The sequence below is a fragment of the Sparus aurata genome, chromosome 15 (assembly GCF_900880675.1).
Source record: "Sparus aurata chromosome 15, fSpaAur1.1, whole genome shotgun sequence".
NCBI lineage: Eukaryota > Metazoa > Chordata > Actinopteri > Spariformes > Sparidae > Sparus > Sparus aurata.
In genome coordinates, this window is record NC_044201.1 from 12,106,945 (window position 1) to 12,127,327 (window position 20,383).

General features: G+C 45.2%; 1 protein-coding gene across 18 annotated transcripts in view; it reads right to left on the reverse strand.

The window, feature by feature from the left end:
* The window catches only part of tacc2 (transforming, acidic coiled-coil containing protein 2), a 58,157-nt gene that overhangs the window by 6,737 nt on the left and 31,037 nt on the right, over positions 1-20,383 (reverse strand). For 3 of the 18 annotated variants that reach the window (XM_030442084.1, XM_030442070.1, XM_030442069.1), the window contains 13 exons: positions 10,514-10,620; positions 8,652-10,056; positions 8,431-8,466; positions 6,712-6,769; positions 6,416-6,623; positions 5,938-5,987; positions 5,714-5,823; positions 4,593-4,746; positions 4,039-4,185; positions 3,618-3,710; positions 2,770-2,829; positions 241-378; positions 63-139 (listed from right to left, as the gene is read on the reverse strand). In XM_030442084.1, coding sequence (XP_030297944.1) covers positions 63-139; positions 241-378; positions 2,770-2,829; positions 3,618-3,710; positions 4,039-4,185; positions 4,593-4,746; positions 5,714-5,823; positions 5,938-5,987; positions 6,416-6,623; positions 6,712-6,769; positions 8,431-8,466; positions 8,652-10,056; positions 10,514-10,620 — 2,643 coding nt within the window. The remainder of the gene's footprint in view (positions 1-62; positions 140-240; positions 379-2,769; positions 2,830-3,617; positions 3,711-4,038; positions 4,186-4,592; positions 4,747-5,713; positions 5,824-5,937; positions 5,988-6,415; positions 6,624-6,711; positions 6,770-8,430; positions 8,467-8,651; positions 10,057-10,513; positions 10,621-20,383) is intronic. The other 15 variants (XM_030442088.1, XM_030442072.1, XM_030442086.1 and 12 more) reach the window with 13 other exon arrangements.

Genomic DNA, 20,383 nt, shown 5'->3' on the forward strand with positions numbered 1-20,383 from the left:
CCGATTGTGTTCTCCACACAATCTGCGCCTTAGTGATGTCAACCCAAGGTGTTAGTTCTTACCTCATCTCCACCACTTCCTGTCGGCTGTCTTCATACTTCCTCTGCCACTCCAGCACTTCTTTCTCCTTTGACACGATCTGAGGAGGTCGACAAAGCCGTCAAGTTTAGTGTGATATGCTGAATTTAAGTGCATACAGTATTTGTGACTAGCAGAATAAAAAAGAAACATCTGCGGCACCTCCTCTCGTGCGATTCCCAGTGAGTGGTCCAGCTCTCTGGGCAGGTGGGGACTCTCCCCTTCGATGTAGTTGGTGGTCCTGGCGTACAGCGAGCTCTTGGACACGGCGCTCTCCATGGGAGATGACACGTCTCTGTGCTGCTTCCAGGGAACAACGGAGAGGAGGGAGAGGAAAGGCAACATCGCCAGTTAGAAAGCAGACTGAGCAACACACAGGACACCCTCAACCTCAGGCCAACACACACACTCTCATCAGGATTGAACCAAAATCCAAGGCAGCATCGAACTACATCAAAATGTACCACACAGCAAAATCAACATGTAAATGAGGCAGGCTGGTGATGCTCCTGAAGACTTGGTCAGCCGCCACATGATTGGATGAAACAGTCTTCATTGCCACAGTATTAGCCAAGTGATTTGGCTGATGCTGCCCCCAGCAGAGCGGCCATGATCACCCTGCTCATCGCAGTGGCTTGAATGTGATTGGGTCCAGGCAAGGCGGAGGGGAAGGAGGGCAGCAGCTGATACAGCAAGGACTGCATCATTTACAGGAGAGGGAGGAGAGGGGAGCAAACTGGGCAGCATCGGAAATAGATGTTAGTCTCATGTTAAAGCTTGTAGCAACATAACAAACTGCTCTTACCTGTTGTGGATAGAATCCATACTTTGTTCAATTGTTAAATTACGACTAAGATGTGAATTGAACCAGAAGATTCACAGGACTGATCATTGGTAAGAGATAGACTTTAGCAACCTGTGACAATGCTCTGCCAACAACAACAACACCGCACACAAACCATCATATCAAAATGCAAAAACAATCCTCCTTCTTGTACCATTTTTGGTTCCCTAAAACTCTGCTCTGAAAGGGATTTAGTCATCCATGGGAGAGCCGGATTACAGGAGGATTTGATGAAATGGCGGGGGCTCACAGGAGACATGTAGACTGAGATCCTCTAATATGTGGAAAAGAGAGTGAAGTGTTTGGTCTGGCTGGAGCAGTAATTCCATTATTCCACTGAGGGTTATAAACTGGTTTAAGTTTAGGTAACCATGGACTTCTGTTAAGCTTTTAAGGAAATCAACCCAAACCTGTCTGGTGGTGGTACAGTGTGGCTCACAATATCTTTTACTAAAAGCTCTGTCTTCCAGAAACTATCTCCAAGAAATCCACAAAAAATGCCAGTACCATAAAAAGAAATGAAGTGTCATAAAACAGCATGTGTTGCAGTGAATAATGATGTGCTATTCTTACTGGTCGTGTGCTTGCAGCTGCTTTAGGGGCTTGGGGCAGAAATGAGTTCCAGAAACCAACACCTCGCACACTGGAACACTATCACACCAGAGGTTTTTATACGTCAGGATTTTGTAAGTATTAATAATTAAAGGAAAAGCGCCTCTTTAAAAGATTGGGTAACAAATAACATTACCATTAAGAAACTGCTATACAAACCAACCGGTGTAATCATGGTTGCCCGCTTTGATGGGTTGGTAATTCAGCCTTGTGCAAAAAACTTCCTTACCACATCATCTTGGATCACACGTCAAGTAAACTGCAATCATTTGCTACAGGATAAATGTACTTCAAATGACTTCATTATAAGAAGGGGGGTGGAAGCCACAAGTCATTAACTGAATGAAGCAAAAAAGAAACACCCCAGCATTAGGTTTCTAAAGACTATAAGAGAGATGCTAGATATAACTACAGAACACATAACTGCAAGAAAATCACTTACAGGGACGAATTACAGCTATGGTAGTCGGCAAATGTTGGGAGACCTTTTCTTTAAAAGGTCTCACACTTCTGGCCTTCTGGGGTCTACAAGAGTTTACAGTGCAGTCTGGGGGTATTTGGACAATCATGTTATGGCCCTGTACACCAGCCTCGGGAAGTTAAAATACTGAATGGGCACAAGACAATATGAACATTTAATGTCACCATTATCCTTGCAATTCATGATATTATACAGATAATCCTCAAAATATTTATATAAAAACTAAAATTGCACTGAAACAACTGTACCTTTTCCTCACATTTTGCCAGGAAACTAGTATTTATATTACATTGCAGTCAGGACACACTATCTATTTTTAGAGAAAACAAACAAAGAATCTGAAATAAATATCATAAGTCATAAATCATAATGTCTTCGTGCAGAAATAAAGGATAAATACATGGTGGTGTCATGGGAGGATATTCACTATTATCTAAGTTCAAGATTATCCTGAGAATGAAAATTCACCACAATCCACTTGGTGTGGGTGTTTTCTTATCGCGATCTGCAATAAAATCTTTGATTGTCACAGCCCTCGTGTTGAAAGATGCATTCAAGGGCCGTGATTCTACCCTTAACCAATGTCAGTTTTAACCATTTCAGCCACCTTTAATGCTTAAAGTTAGAACTTCAATATCAGTGTGCTGGTGCATTGAGCCAAACAAACAAAAAAAGGGTTATGAACAAATGCTTGGGCTGCACTGTAACTGGATTGGGGTGGGGACAGATCACAGGGGTGTAATCTTACTCTTACTTTAAGTAAAGGTGAACCGTTGATATTCCATCGTCGGTTGCCGGGTTTCTTGAGTCGAGACTGTAAAACGTGTGGGACAACAGCATGAGAGATGGGAGGACAGAGGACTGGGGAGTGCCTGCCCTGCTCCAAATGTTATGAGCCTTTCTCCGCTGACCATATAATGTAGATTCACCTCCGAACGCAAAAAACCCTCACTATCATCACATCCAGGTGCTTATATGTTCTTCCCAAAAACTCCAACCAAACTGAATGCTGACACCTGTCGGATGTTTGTTAGTGCTGTTAGTCTGGGATAAGGATCAAATCACAACACAAGAATGTGACTGGGATTCAGGAAGATGACAGTAAAGCATCAACAAACACATCCGGAGACAGTTACATCCAAATAATTCCTCAGCTGCTGATATTGGGTCTAGTGTGAGACATTCCCAGTCACATCCATGCTCATGTAAGCCTCTCATGAACAGGCAACATGCATGTTGCCCAACATGCACAGAAAAGGCAGGGGACTAAGGAAGGCACAGCACTCTGTTCCCTGAGGAGTCAACCTGGAAGAGCTCGCTGCTGCTAGTCGGGCCGGACACATTAAGCCATGTTAGAGATTTCACATGTAAGGGGACTGAGGAGGGCTGAGGATGTAGAAGTGCAGCCACCATGTTGATACGGCCATGAGTTCACAGTCACACTCAGAATGGTGTGTTCAGGGGAGAGGGATAGGCAGGCTGGGACACACTCATGCACACGCACACCTGCTTTACTGCAATCAGTCGTTCAAGCGTCTCTCCTCTCACACACACACATTCGCACACACTTGCATACAGCAGGTGCAGAACTCAACGCAGTACCTGCGGGGTTACAGTGGAGAGGGAGGGGCACTGAGAGATGTTTTTGGCTACCTGCAGAGCCTCTATCCTCAGGGCAGCAAGCACCAGCTCCTCCTGGGCCGCACACATGGGGGGTTGGGGGATTTGGGGGTGGGGTTGGGGGGGGGTTTGCGGCCCAAGGATGAGAGAGCAAAGGGAAAACACAGAAACTTGAGTTGAGCGCACACACTTGCTGCATCTCACTCTCTATCAATCTATCTCAGACAGTAAGCTAAGAAACTGCAAGTGAGGTATGACAAGGAAAAAACATGGGAAAAAAATGAAAAGGCAGCATGGAAGTAGGACACGGTGGCAATAACATTCACACGAAAACACACAAACACATATCAGGGAGGCCTGTCAGGTTTATCAAGAGGGGTTCACGTGTGGTCTGTCAACACACCTGTAGTTTTTGGGCGAATGCGGTGGGGTTGGTCTCAGCCAGGTCGGGCTCCAGGTACTGCAGGGGGTCGTCACACTCAGACAGCCTGTCTAACAGGGGCATGGCCGGGGCTGGAGCGGGGGACTCCACTGGGCCCTGGTTAGGGGGCTACAGGGGCACCGGGAGGAGTAGGCAGAGGGCAGGGAGGAGGGCAGGGAGTCAGCATGGCAAAGCAAGCGCTGAGTGTTTGAGTGGCAGCATTGGGAGCTGAGTCACTGAGTTCAAGCTGGGAGCCTGGTGTGGCAGACTGGCTATGTGTTATCAGTGACGAGGCTTTAATGAGAACCACTATGACTAATGGTGCTCATGTTGGACGGCCAAGTCACGGCTAACGGTAAAGCATGTGCAGTGTGGCGCTTACCCCCCCCCCCCCCCCCCGACTAAACAATGACATGATGTAAATGTGATAAAAACAAATCTGACAAGATACTGCTTACAGAATGGTGATGACGCACAGGAATGACAACATATGTGAGAGCTGCTCCCTGGAACTGTAACAAAGGCATTCGGCTCACCTGCTCATCCCTCTCTGTGCTCTGTGTTCGGCTGAGTGCCTCATTCTCTCTCTTCCTGCCCTTGTCCCCGGCAGAGCCCTCGAGGCCGGGCCGGGAGCTCAGCACAGGTGTCTTCATACCCGCTGTTATCTGGGCCTCCATCTCCTCGAAACTCCTGCACAGAGTGACGGAAAAAAAGGGAGGGTCATGGCATGTAATGTACTGTACTCAATGGATGGGTGTTTAGGTCCAGGTCCAGTCCAAAATTGGATTTTCTTCTGAATCCTATAATTGCGTTATTTTACATTTGTTTGTGAAAATGTACATTTTCTCCATGCACACTGAATATCTGATTTTAAGAGGCAGACCCACAAGCATCATTTGTGACATCATAAATAGTTTGGAAGCCAATCCTAGTCCAGTATTCAGTGTATGCAAGTGTGATGTGGAAACTTGCAGCCTCCAGTGCCAAACACTGACAATAGACTTTACAGTCAAGTATGAGAGATCTTGTGTCCAACAGTTATTGTTGTGACGTGCAAAAAATTGGGCCAGTGAAGGCAATGTGTGTTTATTTCAATCGTGGAGCTGAGGATGCTTTTAAATCCAGCATGCTGGTGAAATTCTGTTCACGGAAGACAGATCTGTCAGCGGGGTGAAACAGTTGGAGGCTGCCACCGGAGCAACAGTAGGAAACAGCAGTGATTACAGTCGTGAGCTAATGAGCAACTACTGCCTTACAGAAACACTGAGAGGACACATGCTTCATCATCATATGCCATTTCTGCAGACGTCGCCCGACCCAAATTGCATATTTCTGGAGTTTTTAATGAGGCAGAAACACTGGGTGCAGTTTAAAGAATTTAATTGGGTAATAATTATGTCAGACACACATTAGAGAATTTTTATGTGTGCACAAATCACACGTGGAGGGGATCTTTCACGTAAAATGTTGCTTGAGCATTTAGTCTGCATGCATTATGCTCTCCAAGTCATTACAGTTGACATTTAGCAAGCTAAATATACCAGTAAAGCACTGTAAATTGCAGTGTGAGACAACCTATACAGTAAAACAATGAAGAAATTACTGCAAATGCCCTTTATAAAAACTTAGAGCAGCGTAGTTGCAGAGTGCATCTTACCCTGTGCAGGGGGAGCTGGGCTCGGATCCATGTGCACACGAATTCTTGGTGAGGCTGTCAGATACTGAGTCCAACTTCAGGTACAATGATGGCTTCTTCACAGACAGTGGCTACAGGACACACAAGAGAATAAACATCAACCTATATACGTCTGAATTCTAACAAACAAACCAGTTCAAATAAAGAAAGCAGCAAACATTCTTTGAATAACATCCAATACTCACGGGCGAAGCGGAGCCAATCTTCTCCATGTACTCAATTTCATAGTCTTGCACTGAGACGGAAAAGACAAAACAAAATGTTAGACGCAGAGGAACAAATGGAGTGACATTTCAGCCAGTGTCGAGCTCCGGACTAATGTGATCAGAAGCTGAGGCAGGGCTGAGTGTTTGTCATTTCATGTCTGACCCAGATGAGTTGAGCCATACAGCCTCTGGGGAGAGGTGGTACTTCTGGAGGTCAGAGGTCAGTCGAGAACTGGGCCAGCTGTTTGATTTGGAAGCCGCGTCAAAAATCAATGGCATCACCGGATGAGTGAAGAGTAAAGTTGCTGATCGTTGTATATTATCCAGACATCAGCTTTGAATTTCCTTTGAGCACCGTCTGCCTGTGGTATGCTTTGATCTCTGTTAGCTTTTATTTGGACACAGGTGGCCGGAGGTACAAAGAGGGATCTGAGAGAGCAAGACAGCTAAGCCTCACCTGGAGCCTGATGAGGAAGACTGTTCTCGTTAACAAAGGACGTAAGGTCAGATGGCTGGGGGAAGTCTTGTTGGTCAGAGTTCAAGTCGGCCTCCATGTCGTGTAGGGCTGCCCACTTTTGACTGGTGGAGGAGGCCAGCTTCTCCTCGTCCGTGGCGTGGTCGTCCTGTTGGTGGAGGGAGGAAGGTTCATCTGCGGGCGTGGGATCCTGAAACACAGCGGTGGTTAACAGTGACAGAAATACAGGCGGACAAATGTCAAGAGAGATGCACAGATACGGAGAATTGTGTACACACCTGGGATGAATCAGATATCGGGGATTTCTTTGGCGACCTCTTCACTCTGAAAGTATTACTGAGAAAAAACATAAACAGTGACTCATCCGGATCTAGAATCACTCGACGCCTTCTGTGTAAAACTCTTTATTAGATCCAACCCACACTAACGCCGTCTAACACCAAGAGGAGTGCTACAGTTTCAAATGTATAAAAGGCTAAAATGTGAAACTGGTTGGTTCATCTGCTTTTGCATAACAGGACAACATTTTTTGCATAGAGCAACATTAGCATGTGTTTCACAGAGCTACTTACTGTGGCCTACGTGTGGCTGAAAGGAAACACTGAAATGTTTATGAAGAGGGTTCAATCTGTAGTATAGTTAGTTACTGCACAGTGAAGAGTAGTATTCAATGAATGAATGTATGTTGTGAGTTCACATTTCACACAAATTAAGAAATGACACATACTGTATTCTTGACATGAGCGTATTGATGATGTAGTAGGTTAGTTAGGACTGTAGATTAACTGTAAGTAGAAAGGTTTTACTTTTGATACTCAGTTTTAATTTTGTATTTTAATTGTAATTTTGTACAGTAGGGATGGGTCATCGTTTTCGCTGTTCCAATAGTTGTTAAATTAGAAGATTTCATGTGACCATGGTTCTGTCTAAGAAAAATATGTTTTCCTTTGTTTTTTCCCTTTCTTTTACTGGCACCTGAAAATAACATGTTGCAGCTAGGTTATCAGAGGCCTTAATAGAATCGATTGTCATTTTCACTGACAAAACTAATGAAATCATGATGATGGGACATCTGTTGGGATTGTACCGAGAAAAACAGAAATGTTACACTTGAAGAAGAAGATTTTTTCTTCTCAAAAAACTGCAACAATTTGGAGAATGCACTACACAGCATAAACTGCATATTTAATCATATTTCTGGCTTAAGCTTGTTCAACAATAGCCAACAATGAACACAAGAGGGAGCACAAGCACCTCCTTTGTTACACACCTGCAGACCGGCCACTATGTGTCAGTAAACACACATCTATCTGAAAGGAAGAATTTATCATCTTCAGTTGCAAAAGGTAATGGAAGCTTTTACCCTACAGCAGAATTTGCTCTAATAATTGCAATTATCATTTTGTTTTGGACAATATTTAAAAACAAATCAGTTTTCAGTATTAGTGTTTAAATGTTTTGAAGAGCAACTGCTAAAAGCATCACCACGACAAACTCAATAAATCATCTCCATGTGTAAAGTTTGTCTGTCATTCAACAGCACCTCGTTGAGCACTGTAGCACTGACCTCGATTGGCAGAGGGTTTTCAAGCCCAACCATGAGGTAACATGGCACCGTTATGTGCTATGCTGTATTGCACTAGATGGGTCCAGAAGTAGAATTTACAGCCTCTAACTCTTGGCTATTTGTAAAATGTATACTTATTGGCCATACTTGAAATAATATACCAAGATGACTGGAACAATAGTACAATAAAACTGTCACTTTCATATACGGGACTGGAGTGAACATAATACAGAATTTAAAACAATACTTTTAAAACAATGGGCGCGATTAAAAAAGTTAAGGTATAGTTTGATATGAGAGATATGGGGGATTGTAATGTTTCTGTTAATAGGAAGAGGGACCACAGGGCAACGTGCTGCTTTTGAAAAGGAGCCATGTGGAATTAAGGATCAAAATGGGTGGACAGTAGTTGCTTTGTCCCTGTACTTACAACAGACAACACAGAGAAGACACACCCCTGGACTTCCTGTGACATATGGGAATACACAGACACAGGTGACAGAGAGACAGACAGAGGACACCGGCATAATACACAAGAGGACGACAGACAAACACAGACTAACATAAAAAAACCCTCACCAACACAGACATTCCTACACATGAAAACATAAATGTATGCTCCTGTAGTAACAGTAATAACACTGAACTTACGATTTGATAGGAGTTTTCTTCTTCTTGGCAGGTTTGTTCTGATTTTGGTCAGCCAGTTCCCCGATGTTGTCATTGTCATTGTCGTTTTCATTTTCATAGTCATTGGATGACAGTTCGAAGGAGGCAGAGGCCTTAGGAGGGGAGTTGGCCATCTTATTGGAAGATTGGAAAGGGTCTATGGCGTCATCAAAGTTATTTGGGTCAAAGCCGTAAGATGGCCTGGACAGTTTGGGGGAGTTGGGAATACCTGTCTTTGAAGAAAATGGATTGAAGTTCGGATCGTCCCACTTGCTAGGTTCAAAGTTATAAGATACTTTAGGAACAGGGATTTCCTCCTCATTGCCATTGTGGGTTGCTGGCGGATCGTTGTCCAGCTGTGCTGGAGGGGCCTTCTTCAGCCCCAGCTTTGATTTCCTCAGAGGCATTTTGCCACTGGGCTTTTTGCCCAATTTCTTGGGTGGGGGAGAGGCCTGGTGTGGCGCCTCACCACTCTCCTCTGAGTAGTCAAACTCCAGTCTTACTGGCTGACGTTTGGTGAGGATGGGTTGCTCCTCAGGGTTGGTGGTTGGCTGTTCTAGAGGAGGCGGAGGACACGGCTCCACAGCAGAGAAACAGGGATCCTCTGGAGGTGTTGCAATTGCAGCACACACTGGACCTTTACGACCCAAAACAGGCGAATTGGCAATTTTGCTACCTCCAGTATTGAAAGGGTCAATGTTGTCAAAATTATCTGGGTCCCATTTGTAGGTGCCACTTGGAGGGATGGGAGATTCTTCTTTCACCGTTGGACTACCAGGGAGAGGCTTCTCCTCTTGGCACAAGGGTAGGGCCGGAGTTTCAAGGCTCTCCTCTTGGCTGGTATGATTGGTCTCCTCCGGCAGAGGAGGTGGAGTCTCCACACGGCTCTTCCTGGTCCTTCGGAGGGTTCCTCCAGGACTTGGGGTTGCAGATCCTCCCTCTGCTTCCTCCTGAGTCTGAAGAGGGTTGGCAGCTCGTGGTTTTGCCCGCTTCTTGATCTCCGGGGTGCTGCTGGATGAGGCTGGCCTTGGACTCTCTGGGTTGGAGTTCTGTCTGAGAAGAGGCTTCTTCTTCAAAGAGCCAGTACGGACTTTCTTGGGTCTGTGGAGGGTCCCCGGGGCACTCTCAGTGCCAACGCTGAAGGATTCAGAATGTTGACGGAAACCTCCTCCGAGTGTTGATCCGTCCAACAGACCAGCACTTTCTAGCTCTCCTCCCTGGAGGCTGAGTGAACGGGTAAGAGTGTTATCTGAAGCGAAAACCTCGATGTTGTAGGTGCCACTGGCTGCGATGGGCTTGTCCTCATCAAAAACAATGGACGGTGAGCGGCATGGTCGATCGTCTGAAGTCAAATCAGAGGCAGGATCATGGACTGATGAGTCTGCTTCTGCAAAATGGAGAGAGGTTTTATTTTGCTGCTAAAAAGGTGAAATCAAAAATTAAATTCAATTGTTATTATTACATATTTCAGGGTTGAGATGCAGGTTTGATCAAAGAGAGCCAGCATGGAGACAAAAGAGGCAGCTGGCTGGTGACACATTCAATTGTGATGAATGTGCTATAAATAATTGAATATCAGTCCTCCTCAGTTGGATAGAAAGCCATGAAAAATAACCACACAGGGAGAAAGACTGAACTGATTGGTCAGCTTTTCTTAGATATCCCAAAAGCCTTAGTTAGTGCAGCGGAGATGCTTGTCTCAGCAAACAAAGCCAGATGATAAGTACAGCGTTATTCCACTAGATGGTGCAACAAGACTTTCTTTCACCCGCTTTTTTTATGACAGTGTAACAGAGCATCATATTGTGTAGGAGCTGGAATAAAATAATAGTTGATAACAATACCTTTGTCATTGGATGGTGGTTGCTGAGTTTGTGGCTCTATAGGAGAAACAGCCTTCACTGGAGTTGTGGATTCGGGGGTTTCAAACGCTCCATCAGAGTCTGAGCTCCTAGAGCAAAAGATAAGGACACATTAAGTCAAGGCTGCTGTGAAGAAGGCTCTGACTGTGACCACTTGAACTGTAATGACTCTGCCAACTGTATCAGGATCATTGACGTCATGTGAGGGCAAGCTAAATATCTGTCCTGCATATCACAAAGCACACATTTATTTCCCACGTAAGCAGATGAGATATCATTCTTTAGAGCGATATTTGAAAAAAATGTTATCAAATAGGTTTACTAAAGGCAGTTATAGTGGCACTTCCTGTGGTGTGTATGTATTTTAAAAATAGCCCAAGGCTAGTGTGTGTTTCTGTTTTAATTTCTTGTAAGCCAGTATGGATACAAATGAAAACACTGAATCTGCAGTAAGGTGACAGATAATGACACAGCTGAGACACGGAATTACCCTCAGAGCACGCAAAGACCACCTCAAGATCTATAGATATCACAGCCATGAGATAGATGGATAAGGAATGACGCGAATGCTGAGCCAAAAACAGAAAAGGTCTGCCTGACTAAAGGTTATAATGAGAATCAAAATCTTGTTATTCAAAGCATAAGCAGTATTGATTGGTCTTCCATAGCCAACCTCCACGCTCCGTTGGTCAATGTATCATCTGACCATATTTGGCCCCATGCAGCCTCCCCGTCCTGTCTCACCTCTGTCTGACCGGCCCCCCGCCAGTCCTTATCATGTTGTCATGACGTGAGCCCCAGGAGAGACGCTTCATGAGCCCAAGAGCCGGATCGGAGTCCGGGCTGTCCCCATCTCCTGCTCCACCCAGCAATGTGTCCCAGCCCCAGCGAGCCCACTGCAGTGGAGACAGAGCCTGCCACGCACTCACTGCCATGGCTGCCGGCAGGCTGCACCTCTCCGCACCACGATGCTACTGCCTGACACACAGGTAGACGCCCACTGCCTCGTCCTCAGATGATCAAGACCCCCGGATCCTCTTCCTTCTCTCTTTTTCTCTATAGTGTAAAATCCAGCTCTCTTTGTGTCTAATCTACTATCTCAGTCCTTTTCAGGTTGCTTCTCTTTGTCATCTGTAGCCATATCAGTCCGTCTCCAGTCCTCCCCAGTAGGAACTGATGCCTCCCAATCTAACTGAGACTGGCTGCAGGAGCCCACCTCCTGCATACTGTATATTCTAGCACACTCTCTCTCTCTCCCTGCCTTCATCCCTGTGCTTTCCTCCCTCCCTCTACCTCTCTCTCTCTCTCTCTCTCTCTCTCTCTCTCTTGCTCTTGAACCATTTTGCTGTATCCACACAGAAGAAAAGGCAGGCTATTGCCCACCAGCTGAAACTGTTCTGATAAAGCCTGCTGCTTTATTTTCACCACCACCGCATCTGAAATATATTCCCTATCCTCTTATCTCTGGCACAGTGTCTCTTTCTGCCTAAACGCCAGGGAAAATTGACTTTCTGGTCAATGCAAAAAGACACACACAGATTTTGCCCTACAAACCTCTGTCATTTTCAAAGACAGACTGAAACTTGAACTACTGATTAGTGAAAAGATGTGTGCTGGCATGTGAGATGGCTTCTTCAACACATTCTCGAACGTTATAAACAGTCACAATGAACAAAACTGTCATAAAATGGTAATGACAAATACAAAAAACATTTGACTCCCATTCTTCTTTAACAATACACAAATGCAAGACCATTGACGGTAGAAGGGACGAGGATGCCCCCACAGTCAAACGACACCTTCAAGTACACTATATTGATCTAGCCAATCTATAAGGATTCACCTCAAGGCATCCTGTGGGGGGTTTCTAACACAGACCAGCTCAAACATGGATCAAATAAAAGCCTGCAGTATGAAAGACACTGTGGTCCTGAGACATCATCTACCCATCAAGATCACCCATGCAACACAAATTCAGAGCTGAGATTTTAGTGTTTATATAGGAGGCTGGTAATAAACGTATTGTGCTGCCACAGCCAATATGTTCACTATCCCTGGGGTCATATCACAGCAGTGATGGAGACTCCTCTCAGCCACCAATATGGCAGGACTAACATATTCTACTGACACTGAAATTCAGGCTGAACAAATAATCGAAATAGTATTGAAACTGCAATCAATAGACGCAGTTTCCAGACCCTAACAAATGTGTCGTAGAATACCATAATAAATGAAGTTTTTATTTGCTACAGAGATGCCTCATCCTACAAATCCTATTCTCTGAACATAAGGGAACAGACCCTAGCGACATCCTAATAATGTTTGGACTTTTAAAACATTGAAAATGAAAAGCAAAAATGACTGAAATTATATGTTGACTCAAAACAATCGCAGTATCTGTCAAAATAATCAAAATATTGTTGTTTTTTTCTTGCATATCGTTTGGCCTTAAGTTTAATGCGCTCCCCTGACTGATTCATCAAGGTACATAAAAGCACTGCATAGTATGTTAAAGCAAAACAGAGGCAATATCTGTTTATTCAATTTCTGGTACTTCCTCTGATAAAAAGCCTCAAAAACACCTTCATTATGTTCATGGTGGTGTGAGACAGCACATGGCAGAGAAGTGAGCCAGAGCTGTAATCTCTGTGAGGGCTCAATGTGTCCCAGCAGGATAAGACGGGTCTGCCTGGAGATCCATCTGGATCCTGGATCATAGTGTCAGTTGGTCAGACAGGCAGTGGCACAGGCAGCACCCAGGATGGGACCCACATACAGAGAGTAATATGGCTATTCCACACCAAGAGACTTGCAAGAGTTTGAGCTTCCTGCAGCCTTTTTATGTGAGGAATCAAAATTATCATATAAAAGCTGATTCTTTGCGAATAGATGGAAATAAAACTTAAAACAGTGAAACAAAAAGGCAATTAGGGCTCATCTCAGCGTGCTGATTACGTCCTTGCAGAGGACATTTCTCATGTGATGGCAAACACTGTGTTGCTATGGCAACTGGAGGTTGAACGCGCCATATGTTCCACGTTGGCGGAAGTAGCTGGATGCACACAGTCCAACACGAAAGCGGAAGTGGCTGGATGCACGCGGTCTGACACAGATACACAACCGACGCTCCGCTGAGGTGTTCAGGACAATACAGAAGACGAGCGAAGGCACATTGCAGATTTATGAAGCGAGCAGCTGCTGCATCAGCATCATCCGCTCACAGCCCATGAATTGGTTGAAATGGGAAAAAGGAAAAACAGGGTACATTTTTTTTTTTTTATTCTATACACTTTCATTCCAATTAATATTGATTTGAGTGTGGAATCTAATAGAGATAACATCCTTTACTGAAAGGAGTGCTGTAATTAAACAAATCAATAAGGTAAATATAAATCCATGCTCCTATGTTACCTAGCTGCAGACAAAACATAAGAAGAGGCAGAGCAGCGTGTGGGTGAGCAGTCAGGGTGCAGTGGGCGAAGAGAAACAAAGAGAGCAGCAGTTAATAGCAGCCTCTCAAAAGCTGAGACGACTGCCCGGAGACAGGAACTCTGCAGCGTGGGGCGGGCAGACGCTGCGTTTCAGACAGCCAGACGTGTCTCTCTCTGCTTCCAGCCCAATCCAACTCAGCCTGTCTAAACAGCTTTAACAACGCCGGAGGGAGAGTCATCGCCAGCCCCGGGGAAGAGGTCGAAACTGGGCTACAACAACACGTAAATCTAACACTAACCGGTCTGTCCTACATATACATATTCATGCAAAAAAAAAAAAAAAGGGGGAATTTGAAGATGTTGGCTTTCCAGATGAAGCCTGTTCTATGCCACCAGTAAATGTGGTAAGTGATGAGGAGGGAACTGTGATTAGATAAAAGCCAGTGGGAATAGAAGATGGAGGGGAGGGATGAATGCTGGCAGTTCTGGCTGCATGCCTCCGAGCAGCTGTGTGATTAGCCTCGACGGATTTTGCTGCCTCATACTCCCTCCATCATCTCTCACCTGTCAAACACCTCTAAACCCTCTCTGTCGGGGCACCACATGTCATCTATCTGTTTCAAGCCCTGCTCCTCCCAGCTCACATCCTGCTCCATGTCTATACACTTCACCATCCCTTCCCTCTCGGCTGTCAATATCAGGTTGGTTGCGATCTGCATTTGGGGACCAATCTGCAGTGTGTCCATCAGGCAGCAAAGGAAAGCTTCGTTGGCCATCCTGAGCATAAAGTGGTGTTACTTCAAAGCACTATAAACCAGTCACGTTCATTGCATTACCAAATGTCAGTGGCGAAACAGTGATTAATGCTGCTGCAACGTTTAGCTGATTCATTGATCAGTCGACCGACAGAAAATTAGCCGCCATGTATTTTCTGTTTTGACAACTATTTGTCGGGTTCCAGCTTCTTAAATGAGGACTGGCTGCTTTTCTTAGTCATGTATGACGGTGAATGAAGAGTCTTGGGTTTCGGAATGTTGATTGGAAGAAAGAAGCAATTCTAAGACATCACTTTGGGCTTTTCACAATTTGTTGACATTTTATAGAGAATTTACAGATTGTTTAGTCTATAAAATGTCCAAAAATTCACAAATAGACAAATCATCACATGAATTGATGATAAAAAATAATCACAAATTGCTGTCCTATATGATGTATCTAGTTTTAATCAAATTAGGCTGTATCATAGTGAATATGTTACTAGGGAGTAAATGGCATGTACTCTGACTGTATGATAATAACAGTAAATGTCTGATTCATTCTGCATTGTGATTGTGAGACAAAAATCATATAATAACCTGTAGAGAGCATACCTCCGCATGGTTGAAAGTATAACATCCTTGGCGGAGGTGATAAAATGAAATCATACTATAAGTCTCTCCTTTGAGGTTGAAATGAAGACACCAACAGAGGGAGCTCCAGTCCTTTCATTCCCCTGATGAACGAGCGTCTGGATATGCATTGAATTACATCATACACACTGTACACCCCGTGAACCACCACAACAACCTATTTTGATTTTACAAGAGCCTCTCCGGTTTCTGTGGCGAGCACGGGGCAGCTTTAAGCGGGTTTTTAAAATGAGAAGTGCACAAAGCGGCTCTGTCCCCTGCAAATAATTCCTCGAACTCAGGAAATGAAGTCTCATGGAGAATCACTCTGCACCTTCTGCAGGTCATATAAACAGAGCAGAGAGAAAGAGAGCAGATTCTGTCTCTCTCTCTCTCTCCAATCAGCAAAAAAACACCCAACCCCCCCCTTCTGAAGTCTGGTGTCCCTTTGTCCAAGAAATCACCTCAAAAACAAAGAAGCCCCTTAGAAGGAAAAAGAGTGTCAGACTGAGATAATCTCCATCTCATCCAGCCTAATCCGAGACTTTGAGTGCAAGCAGATGGCGCACTAAACGACAACAAGCCAGGTCTGGTCCGTGAGTCAGCGAGGAGGGGGTTAAAAAACATCTCTCCATTTTGATGATGAGATCAGGCGCCAGGTTCATTCAGATGATTGCAGAAGGAGACACAGGAGAGAGGGGCAGAGTATCCCATCCCCCCATGAATACAGACAACAACGCAGCCCGGACTCTCATTTTTAGACTTCATAATGAAAAGGGAATAAATGAAAAGCGCAAACATGATGTGGTACGTAAGATAACACTTAACACTTCCAGATTACAGCCCTGCAGCGCTCTGACGCATGAGTGCTTTTGACGGGGAGTGAACTCGGTGAAAGCCCTACGTGTTAGCGATAGTTGGGATGGACGCCCACCTGTACGTGAAACTACCTCAACCTCCCTGCAATGACAGCGTGCACCTAAATCCTCCGAGGTTCGAGCACTGCACTGTGCCATTAATCATTCATTTTCTACATCACAGACGTCACACATGCATCCACTCTATCTCCCCCCCCCCCCCCCCCCCCCCCACCACCACCACCACCATCCCTCTCCTCTCCCCTGGTCCCCGTTCCCCTGTGCAGTAGTGTGTCTGCGATATAAATAAAACACATCAAAGTGGAGCACTCTCGCTCCGTCTCCAAACTCCTGACTTATCCTCCTCCACCCCCCCCACAGCAGCGTGTGCTATTTCCACGCCGTCACCAGCTCCTGGCTCCCAGCACGCCAGTCGCGTCCTCCTTCACACGGAACAAAAACATCACCCCACCAGCCTCCCAGCGGCACCTACTGCACTCATTGCCTAATTCTGGTTCCCAGCAGGCTCTCCTGAAAGAAGCGCTGTTATGTTTTTAACCCAAACGTACTGTACTGTAGCTGAGGAGGCACACCGGAGCACATGTGCCCGTGCACGTGCAGCGGTTCTCTCATCCTCTATTTACATCACGAAACAAACAAACAACAACGATGATGACGTGTTAGGGTGGTCATATTGGATGTAACGGTTTTTATAGTGGCATGCACTGAAGGATGGGATAAAGGGAAAAATGCATCAAGAACTCAGGGATGTAACAAAACAATGTCTCACAGTGATATTTGTCATGGCAAGCATACCCTTCATTTTTCTCACCGGTGATTGGATTCTGCAAAATAGCACCCACCCTGCACCCACAATGAATATGAATGTTGCACAGGAGGCCAATTCAAAACCATGAATTAATAAATGACTACATACAATACAAGAGCAGAGGCAGTTGGAGCTGCTCTCCAGCGTCTAATCAAAGTGATTTCCCTGATTTACGTCTGCTTTTCAGTTTCCTCGATCACACCTCTGAACATTCCCAGACCATCAGCCCAAACTCACATGTGTTCCTGAGAGGGACAGGGGGTCTGTCCTTGCTCCATGGACTCGTTGGCTCCCATCCTCGACTAGCTCTGCCCCCCCTGCCCCCCCCTGCCTGCTCCTGCCCTCCAGCCACCCTCCACATCCACCTGCTCCCTGAGACACAAACACCTCCCCCCCTTTCGCCGTGATCCTTGCAAGAGGAGGCTGGCAGTCGGGGCAGGTGAGCGCCGGAGCCAAGCTTTCTGTGCTGCAGTGCAGAGGATGAGCGAGTGCTGCTCGCATCAGGAGCAGAGCAGCGGATGATTCAGGTCTCCTGACTTTCTGCACGGCATCCCTCAGCCTCTGCACCTCTACAGACTGTGGATATTCCTGCTCCTCTTCATCTGGTGGTTAAATGATGCAGCACCAGGAGGGAATCAAATCCAGGGGAATAATCCAAAACAAACGGGGCGAAAAAAAATAGTAATCCTGCTTTCTTGCTGTCTTGCACGAGTGTCTGGAGCCTCCTCTCTGATATCGCTGAGCTGTGTTGCTGCTCTCCCTGCCTCCTCCCCCCTCCCCCTCTCTCCTCCACTCTCTCCCCTGACTCCAGCCTCCTGCGCCTTTAAAAAGACAAGCAGCTTTTTTTCTCATCTGCCACCGCGACTATGCAGGGGAGCCAAACAATAGCACACCCCCAAAACCACACCGACTAACAGGCGTTTTTTCCCTTTCACCCCATCAGTCCCCTTCCTCTTCCTCCCTCCCGAAGCAACCTTCCCTCTCTGTTTTCTTTGCCTTTCTCCTGCCAGGATCCCCCTCTCTCAGCCAGTGAGCTGCATAGTGAAAATGTCAAATTTTGTGCCTCCTTTTCACACAATGGAAGCTTCCAGCACTCAGCGTGGCCAACCGGAGTGATGGCTGAGGTAAACAATAGACTCTGAGAAACTAGCATGTTGTTCAACTCTGACTCATTTATATATTCGCGTCCTTTCAAGCCAGTACACCAGTGAGTCTATAGCAAGCACGAAGAGACCAAAAAGACAGGACAAAAATAGAACTTTTAAAGGTGCACTGTGTAAACAAGCTGACCTTAAAGGACGACACAGTTTCATACTGTTTTACTTTGTTAATATGTGGCGGACCCTGCCACCTTTCTAGCTTCAAACAGCGTTCTGGGGACCTTATTTTCCCCTGAGAGCAGCTTGTTTTTCCAGAAATAATAAATGTTTCTGAGTTTGTGTTATTACCTCATTAATATTGTAAATATTAAAATTCAGCAATTGAATTCATTCTCCAAAACTAAATAGTGCCTCTTTAAAATAATTTTCCAAGACATGCTAAAAAGATTTTTTTCAGCATCTAATGAGAAGGGAAACAATAAACCCATCATCAGATTCAAATTGTTAAAGGTGCAATACGTAAGAATTGGCCACCTTGAATTCACACTCCCATCAAACAGGGGTAGCATCATCAGAGTAACTGCCAACTGCTGCTAACTGTATTCTGTTTATGCATCCATGACTGTAGCTACTGTTAGCTTGCTAGCTCAGTTAGCCTTGAACCTAGCTGGACTACCCAGGAAGTGTTGATGGCCCCGGGCTAGCTAGTTAGCATGCTTACTTCAGCAGCTCTCACTTCAACACAATACATAGTCACTTTGATATAATGTCGCAACTTTTATTTCCTCACATTAATTTGATAATTTTTGTTTTTTGGAATGTTTGAAATTAAAAGACTTACATGTTGCACCTTTAAAGATAAACACATTATAGAATCTTTATCTGGATATGTGACTTTTTGCTGAATAGGCACGGACATATGCTTCCATCCCCGGGCAGCAGGCTGATCTAATTTACTGGCACTCTCATCACACCATGAATTGCATCAAAGACCAGAAGAGCATTAATGATATTCCGTCTGGTCGAGTCTTCCAGCTCCTCTTTATCTTTTAGACATCAGTGCGTGACAGACACAAGCCAAGTGTCCTTCGGGATGGAAATAAGATCAGGCATAGGTTCTGCAAATTTTCCCAGTGATTGTCAAGGAGCGATGGGAAAGAGAAGCAGTTGGAAATATGAGAAGAATAAATCTATTGTGCGCTCATGGGAAAGTGTGGAAACCAGGGCTCAGTACAATAGAAGCTCCAGGTTTCAGCGCCTGCAGTCGCTGAAACCTGTATGCCAGTTTCAGGTGTCGTAGAACACAAAAACCTAGTGTTCAAGCCCAACCTTACGCCACAGTTGAAAAGGGGGAGTGTTTGCATGTAAACATGAAGTCCATTATCCGATGATCACAAAGAATATCGATGTGGTTCCCGTCCCGGATGATTCCGTTGGTCGATGTTTCACAGCCCGAGGGGACAAGTGAAAATGCCGCCCACTCCCAAACACAGACCCCTCGCTAAAGCAAAAGTATTGATTGCTACCCTCATACCAGTTTAAAGCTGTATCTAGGGCAGCAAAGCATGTACTGTATGTGCACAGTGCTGCTCCCTATTCTATTGAGTGCCAGACATAAACATCCTCTCTGTGCTGCTACTTTAAAACAGTCTGGCCTTTCAATGCAGTTTCAGCTGTAGGCTGAGGAAAATGGAGGAATAAAATATTCAACAAACTCAGGCACCAGAAGACATGGCTGAGGCAGTTTTTTCTGAAAGATTCATAATGGACATCATGAGGAATCAGGGTCACTACGATTCACGAGCACATAGAATGTAGTAATGTGTGCTTCTGCTGTGAGGGTGCAGAGCGGTTTGCTGTTTCATGGGTGTGGGCTAACGCTTAGTGGGAAGGTTGCCAACCCATTTTTTACTTAAGAATGTGGCAGTAGAAAAAAAAATCTTTTGACCGTTGATATGATCAGTTGTGTTCTAAAGTACCCAAAAAAATACAGTCAAGCAAGAACTTCGGGTGATATGTAGTAGCTTGTGGTTGATGCTAGCCACATGCAACCTGTCACCATAACATGATGACGACCTTTCAGAGTGTTGAAAGCAAATTTGAACAACTTCAAAGATTTGGCGACACTGGACAACGCTTCCTTGAACACTTATTGCCGCTGCATGTGACATTTTGCCAGCCTCCTACTTCTTCTTTCACCCAAAACGTCACACATGGATGTAGTAAGTGTTCACAGTAGCATTATCT